General features: G+C 42.1%; 1 protein-coding gene across 1 annotated transcript in view; it reads left to right on the top strand.

Moving 5' to 3' along the window:
* The window catches only part of LOC107599328 (Fc receptor-like protein 2), a 17,888-nt gene extending 9,644 nt beyond the window's left edge, over positions 1-8,244 (top strand). The window contains exons 4-11 of the mRNA XM_016290891.1: positions 2,257-2,523; positions 3,145-3,417; positions 3,490-3,621; positions 4,041-4,211; positions 4,308-4,589; positions 7,474-7,743; positions 7,820-7,933; positions 8,170-8,244. Coding sequence (XP_016146377.1) covers positions 2,257-2,523; positions 3,145-3,417; positions 3,490-3,621; positions 4,041-4,211; positions 4,308-4,589; positions 7,474-7,743; positions 7,820-7,933; positions 8,170-8,180 — 1,520 coding nt within the window. The 3' untranslated portion in view covers positions 8,181-8,244. The remainder of the gene's footprint in view (positions 1-2,256; positions 2,524-3,144; positions 3,418-3,489; positions 3,622-4,040; positions 4,212-4,307; positions 4,590-7,473; positions 7,744-7,819; positions 7,934-8,169) is intronic.
* The last annotated feature ends 58 nt before the right edge of the window (positions 8,245-8,302 follow it).

Raw genomic sequence — 8,302 nt, 5'->3', positions numbered from 1 at the left:
GCTAAGCTCTGTGCACTTTCTGAAACCCACAGTAGTGGTAAGTTCACTCCGTGGGCTGTTCTTGTGGTAGTATTAGCAGTGCTCCCCTTTACCAAAGGGTTGCCTATGAGCGCGCTATTCTTTCTGAGTTCGGAGTTCTCCTCTCACGTGAGAGTTGAGTTCTCTGTTTCCCAGAGCACCTGGAACCAATAGCATCAGGTGAACTAGGCCCTTCCAAATCCGCCTCTCTGATGCGTTGAGTTTTTGGCTAGCTTGCAGTACACTTACCTCTGATTTCTAACGAATCAGGTAACTTACTGCTGGCAGTTCCAGTATTGGAACATGCTGTAGGTCCGAGCCTCCCTCTCGTTTTAGAGCTGGGTGTGTTGCTTCCTCAGCTAAGTAAATTATTACTAGCTGTTCCAGCATGAAACATGCGGTAGGTCGAGCTCCCCTCTCGTGTGAGAGTTGGGTGTTTGCCCCCTCAGTTAGAGATTTACTGCTAGCCATTCCAGCTTTATATCTTAGATCGAGTTGGTGACTCTCAAACATATTGGGTTTGGTATGCACCATTCCATCTATGAGCTGCTCTTTCAGAGTGCCACGAGAGCCCCTTAGAACGGTATCCTAAAATCCATGTTATGGTAAGTGTGCACGTGAAGGCTTTGTGCACTTTCTAAAATCCACATTGTGGTAAGTTCGCACGCTAGTTCTTTGCGTTCTTTTCTAAAATCCTGTATGGTGAGGGCTTCGCGCGCTTGCTTCGTGCCCTTTCTTGAGCTGGTTTAAACCCCATTCACCTTGTGCACCACTCCACCTACTTTAACAGGGTGTGGCCACTAGAGGTCTGTTGAGACAGTTCCTTTCAGAGCTTATGCAAGAGCAAGCGGTAGCTCCTGTGTGACCGGCCAAGACTTCGTGTGATACTAGGTTCTTGGTCGTATCCCCTTAAAGGATTCCAAGCCTTGAGCTCTACCCCAGGCCCAGGAGTCTGGCCCAAACAGGTAAGTTGGGTATGTAGCCTAGGCCTTTGGCCGTAGGGGATAAAGTCACAGACAGCCGTCTGACATTCCAGGGGCAACTCACCATGAAAATGGTAAAGTTGGTACTTAGTGCTCGCCATGGTTCTGGGCCACACTCCCCTCAGCATGGTGGCGTGGGTATAGTCTCAGGTTACTTATGTAACCATGGTTTCCTGAGTAGGGAACGAGACGCTGCTTCCTCTAGACTTCCTGCCATGCTTCGAACGCAAGCTTCAGACGAAGAAGTGAATGACATGTTCTCCTGGCGCCTATTTATACTATAGTCGCACCGGTAGTGACGTCATGGTATTCAATGTATGCTTCAGACACGGGTCACGACGAGGCGTTCCCCATAGCGACCCCTACAGGACGCAGTGTCTCGTTCCCTACTCAGGGAACCATGGTTACATAAGTACCCTGAGACGGCTTCATTGCATCAGATATGTCACTTTGCTCACAGCTGATTGGTCCAGTTTGGGTTTGTGATCTCTAACGCAGAATAAATCCTGCTCCGGAGCAGGGTAGCCGTGTAGCAAGTTATCATGGCGACGAAACCCGCTAAAAACCAACCCACCTTCTTGAGCCCGAAAACTCAGTTTTCTCAAACTAAACATGAACTTACCTGGGTAAAAACTGAAACCGGCTTCATGCTACAAGCCACTGGCAATCCTGGCTCCAAAACAGTGTGTTTGGTCAGTTTACCTGCCGAGTGAGTGTGCAACTGTGGTGCCGTGACCAATTCTTACCAATACTGAAGTGTGCATGCTATTTTGCGTGATATATTTATCTCTCTCTGTTTGTTTCTTTGTACAGTGTTTTCTTTACTTTGTATATATTTTTTTCTACTTGGACTGTTTCACCTCTAGAGCACTGTAAATAAACCAACATTACACTATAACAGCTCTGCGAGTATTCCCTTTATTTTTTTATTTTTTAAGTGTGAACCAATTTTTCACCTGAAATTGGGCCTGCAAAGATCCGTTGCCTCACAGGCACAGTAGGATGAGCTCAGGGTTGTTAACCTAAAGGTTGTAGGTTTGAACCCTGCCAAGGGTGGCTTTTGCACCTTTTGTTGTCCTTTAACTCCTTGCATTATTCTCTGAGTGAATGTTGACCTAACTTGTCCACGTAATTGCTGCTAGCAACTGTATTTCTTACATTGTCTATGCAATCAAGATGCACTAATGATAGTGAGAGGATGAGACCTTCTGAAAAACTTTAACAACTGATGCTGCTAATGGTTCTGTACTGACAGATTTTCCCAAACCAACTGTGACTGTTGAGCCACAGAGTTCAGTGTTCACTGGAGACACAGTTACTCTAAGATGTGAGGTGGATCAAACTTGGGTTAAATGGAAGTTTCTCTGGACAAAAGCTATGGACTCAAAAACTGAATTGACTGAAGCTCCAACTAAAACAATCGATTCTGTGAAAGTCTCTGATGGAGGCGAGTACAGGTGCAGAGCACGAAGAGAAGGATATTACACACATGACAGTGAACCAGCAACAGTGACAATATATGGCAAGTATTTTTCCTTTTCTCTGAGTTCAACAATGAACCATGTTTTATGGAAGAAATAAGGTACGAGAGGCCTCATTGCATTTATAAAATGGTTACCACACAATAAAATTATTAAAGCTAATAAATGTGTTAATATTTCTTTTTTTTCTTTCTTTTTTGTTTTTTTAAGTAAAATCATTGTCATCCATCTGCTAGAAATATAGTCCTTAAGAGTAAATGGCAACAAAATGTTCCAGGGCATACACTGTGTGATTATTATTTATTTTTTTCATCCAGATTTGAGACTAATTTTGACTCGTGAAACTTTTTTTTTTTCAAAGTATCATAAAGGTGAATGACAGCCCTAATGCCAGCAAGTGTTGCTCATACTTAAATAATAAATAAAGAGTTAATATTGCTGAAATACAAAATACATGGAACTGTTTTAACTAGCCTAAATTGATTGTCTTTGTTGCTAGGTGTTGTGCAGGTATACACAGAACTGTTCTTTGAAGTTGTCAGTCATGTTTATGCTAATGAATTGGCTTCAAGGACAGGAATAATCTGTTTTATTAAATCAATTAACTGTTCATACATTAAAACAAAACATTTTGTTCATTTTGAATTTTTGTCATTGTACAGAAAGACCAAAAGCCAAAGTGACCATTAAACCTGATCAACATGTATTCAGAGGAGAGACAGTCACTCTCAGATGTGACATTGATGGTGAAGGAGTCACTAGCTGGCAGTACAGCTGGTATAAAGACGGTTCAGCTAATGCTTTTAGTGAACTACAGGAACACACATTCAGGTCTGTTACGGAGTCTGATGCAGGTAAATACTTGTGTTATGGAGCAGAGAGAGGAGGATCACGCAGCTCACAAAACAGTGATGCACTTAGACTGACAGTATCAGGTGCGTTTGATCATCTCTTCATATACACAAACAAGTTTAACATGTTATTAATGAGTGACTCCTCAATTCCAGATCTCAGAGAAGTTTTAAGTGTTTCTCCACAGAAGTGGGTGACTGAAGGAGATCCAGTGACTCTGATCTGTGAGGTTAACAGCTCCTCTAAAGACTGGACATTTAGCTGGTACGCTGTAACGATTTCATCTGGTAAGATATAATGTGCTTAATTTGTTAATATTAATACTTGATGTCAAAAATATTATTTAATATGAATATGATAATATATCAACAGTATTACGTTGGGTTCATGAAGTGTAATTTCAGTGCCACAAAAAAAGGGAACATTTTCAAACAGGTTTCCCAAACGAGTAGTCCCATCCTAAACGTACACAGTTAGCCAACAATACTGTGTCTGACTGGTCTGCACAAATGGAGCAATGTTTTTATAGTGCCATAGAATCAGTGTTTACACTTTTCAGAGAAATCAACTTATGAATGGCTTGCATATAGTCATTTCTGCATATTAGAACAGGATTGGGAACAGTAATTTAAGATTATATTACCTTTAAAGGTCAAATCAGGGATAGACATATGTGGTGATAGCTACACATTCTCACTTCATGCAGACTGCAGTCATCATTATAAGCTGCTCTCAGACAGCAGTAGAGGAGCTGGAGGGATCTACACTGTCAGTTCTGCTGCTCTAAATCACTCAGGAGTTTATGTATGCAGGGCAGAGAGAAGAAAACCATCTTATTATACAACCATCAGCAAAACACAACCACTATGGGTCACTGGTGAGTTCAAACAGAATTTAAAAGATTGGTTCAAATTAAGTAAAGAAAATTTCCATGATCAAATCTGAAATGTTGTAGCTGTAACTTCCTACTCAGGTTGTTCTCCTCCAGTCTCTCTGATCATCAGTCCCAGCAGAACTCAACACTTCACATCTGTCTCTCTCTCTCTGAGCTGTGAGGACCAGAGTAACTCTGATAGATGGAGAGTGAGAAGATACACAGAGAGTTGGGGGCTGCAAGATTGTTCGTCATCACTGTGGGGATCACAAACAGGATCTACATGTACAATCAGCTCGATTATTGCTTCAGACACTGGCGTGTACTGGTGTCAGTCTGAATCTGGAGAAAAATATCATCCTGTTAATATCACTGTACACTGTAAGTCTGTATTTATGTATTTATTCACTTCGCTGGCCGTTTGTAAATCAATACATAAAGCAAGTTGATTAAATAAGTTCAGGAAACAATAGATCAGTGGTCTTCAACCATTTTGAGCCCAAGGACCAAATGCTACTGTACAAACGGAGTTGCTTTTTAAGGCTGGCTTTAAATAACTTTTGTATAGCAATGTGTTCACATGCTCTGTGTCAGGAAATATACAGACACAGGATGGAGAGTGAACCCAATCACAGGTATTTATTGACAGAGAGAGTAGTCAAAACACTCAGCTTGGAAAAAGTGCAAAGTCTTTACTGGTTCCCACTCCTATGTAATCTCCCTTGTCGCCTGTGAATTCATGTAATCACTGAAGAAATGGGCAAGTATCAATATGTAAGGCAAAGAGAGTCTTAGTGTCCTTGTTTAAGCCCAGATATTGACTGAGGGTCAGTTATGAGCCGGAAACCCTGATGTCATGGCCAACCCTGTTTATCACTCTTTGTTTGGGCCATACTCCTCCCAGTTGACCAAGTACTCAGCCACTCCAACTTTGGCAATCGAGAATCACTTGGATTGCGTACACCAGCCCATCATCCAGGAGTAGTGGAAAAGGACCATCAGCCGTACTGGGCTCTGAGGAAGGAGGAAATGAGAAGGTTGATGAGATATTAAAAAAGTATACATGGAAGGTGGGATGAATCCTCTAGTGAAATGAGGAGTTGTAGTTGAAATGTGACTACAAGATGGTCAAGGAGCCTACGAACCGGGGACTTTTCCCAAAGAACTTTCGGCTAAGCAGCCAGAATCTGATGTCTCTGATGGAGAGCCAGACCAGACCATACAACACAACCCAATATTCGTAGTGGCCTGTAGGGGTCACAAAGGCGGTCTTCAACTCGTCCTCCCTTCATATTCCGACAAGTTGTAGGTGCTGCACCGAGCTTTATAAATTCCGTTGCTCATCTAAATAATTCAAGGACCACAGGTATAAGGAGTGGATACCAGAACTTGATGGTGACTTGGTTAAGGTCACTGTAATCAATGTAGATCCTCAAGCCTTTCTCAGTTTTGGAAGTGAAGAAGCTCAAAGTGGAATGTGGCAGGGATGTATCCTTGGCGTTAGAGCCTCTTCAAAATACTCCTCCATGACCTTTTGTTTGGAAAGTGAAAAGGGGTAGATCCTCCCTCTTTGCAGAGGCTTACCTGGTTACAGCTCAATGGCATAGTCCCATGGTCTATGAGGGGGAAGTTGTAAGGCCCGTTGTGTACAGAAGACATCCAAGTAGCAATGATAGATGGCTGGCTTTCAATGGAGCAATCACTGATCTTGATGAGTGGCTTGAGAGACTGGTGTTGAGTAGTGGTTTGAGAAGGTCTTGGAAGCGGGGTGATGCAGTCCTAGAAACAGTTCCTCCCCTACTCCAGTATCTCACCAGTCAACCAGGAGAGGATGGGAGAGTATTGTGACAGCTAGGGACACCCCGAATAATTAATTTGAGGTAAAAATCCAATTTGTAGTTCGACTGGGATCATGTGGTGATGACTGAAACCTTTTCAAGGGGTTTTCTAGTTGTGTATTGAATTAGGATTACTGCACTGTACTGTAGATGTACTGTAGAGGATAGAGAGATAAAGTTGCCGGCACAACTGGACTCAAACAGGGCCGATATATTTAAGCAGATATAGCCAAAAGTAACACTTACTTTAGTATGAAGAGGTGAGTGGATAACCAGGGAATAATTGATGGGACTCACCGTGGGGCATGGAGGTCTAACAGGGCACTCTGCCATAATATGTTCGCCAGCTCCACAGTACAAGTTTAATTGATTAGTTAAGCAGTGCAAGCACTCAGCAGGGGTTAATTGAACATCCACATACACAGACTCATCCATGGGTTCTGGAGGGTGATTTGATAATGGGCAGGATATCAACATTGATTGCAGGGTAGAATGGCTGTGGAGGCATGATCTCATACGATGTGACACTCAGTTGAACAATTGGATGAATCTCTCCAACCCCATAGCATTGTCATACGAAGAGAGATGCAGCCTGACTGTTTATGTCCTTGGCAATATGTGGTTAGGAGGGCCAGCTCATTCCATTTGTTCATATCCAGAAAGACCAGGACTGACATAACAAAAGGTTGTAGTGGTGATGGTGAAGTGGTGGGGCTGGTGAGAGCTTGTACAGAGTTGTTGGACTAGGATCCTTGTGAGCATCGAAATCCATTCCTGCTGGGTTCATGTAGTTGGTCTGGTCTTTTTTTCGGGATGTGGCTGGAGAATGCAGTTAAATCACTGGGATAAACAGGTAAGTATCAGTATATAAGGCTATGAGTCTTAGGGTGTACTCGCACTAGGTGATCCTGAACCCTGAGCATGTTTGACCCCCTAAGTCTTGTTCATTGGACTAGTGTTATCACTCTGGACCGTGCCCTGGCCCACTTGAGGAGGTGGGCTTGGGAACGGTTTGATTGGGCTCAGGCGTGGTACACACATAGTGTGACAATCACACTCGGGCTTGGTACAAGACAACTGTGCCTAGTGTGAGTACGCCCTTAGTGTCCTTGTTTAAGGCCAAATGCTGACTAAGGGTTTGTCGTGAGCATTTTTTGCGGTCCTTGATTTCACCAGTATTGATTATGAGGTGAGATTGATCAGAAATCTTGTGAGTTGGAGTAGGGAGAGCCCGGCATAAGTGTGACAATGCTTACACTGCAAATCCATTAATAATATTCATCATTATTGATGTACCTAGGGCTCACAGACCTCCTGCTGAAGAACCCCCTAATTAGACAAAGCTCATATTCTGTGTTCGGATCATTAAGATAATTTTTTTGTCACCATGCCTCCATATATATATATATACTTCTCTGTTTCTGTAGTTTTTGTGATTCTGGAGAGTCCTGTTCATCCTGTGACTGAAGGAGATACTCTGACTCTACGCTGTTTAAATCAACATTCAACCCCACCAAACCTCAGAGCTGATTTCTACAAAGATGGATCACTCATTCAGAATCAAACTACAGAGATGATCATCTCTAATGTCTCAAAGTCACATGAGGGTTTCTACTACTGCAAACACCCAGAGAGAGGAGAGTCACCCAAGAGCTGGATCTCTGTTAGAGGAGTCTCAAATGAATGCTGCTGTAAATGTGAGCTTATTTATTTCTTCTTATGCTCTTGTTCAGATATAGTGCTAGATAAAGTGCTTGTGCTTCTCTTTTTCAGTGTCTCATTCAGAATCTCAGATCTCTGTCCTCCACACACTCAGTTCTGTACTGGCAGTTTGTCCATATCTGATAGTGACTGTCGTGCTGATTTTCAAATGCTGCAGGATGAGAGGTACAACAGCTAACTGATTTATTAGATGTTATAATCACTATATTTAATTTCAATAATCATATTTAAATAAATTACAAAAAACAACATTTTACAAATTTTCATTTTTGGGTGAACTATCTCTTTAATCTAGTTCAAATATAATGGTAGTCTACAAAAGCAATAAATGAAGATAGAAAAAATGCATGCATGCCAATAAGTAAATGCTGAAAAGTTTGTTTTTTGTGTGTATTTAACAGTTTCATGTTGAAGAGGAAGAAACTTTAATTTAATCTGTTGTGATGGTGAGAAAATCAACTTCATCTTAAATGCAGAACTCCCTTACTGATCGCTCTGTGTGTGTGTGTGTGTGTGTGTGTGTGTGTGTGTGTG

This window comes from Sinocyclocheilus grahami, unplaced genomic scaffold (genome assembly GCF_001515645.1).
Source record: "Sinocyclocheilus grahami isolate Dianchi unplaced genomic scaffold, SAMN03320097.WGS_v1.1 scaffold264.1, whole genome shotgun sequence".
NCBI classification, from domain to species: Eukaryota; Metazoa; Chordata; class Actinopteri; order Cypriniformes; family Cyprinidae; genus Sinocyclocheilus; species Sinocyclocheilus grahami.
This window is presented reverse-complemented; position numbering and strand designations above follow the sequence as displayed.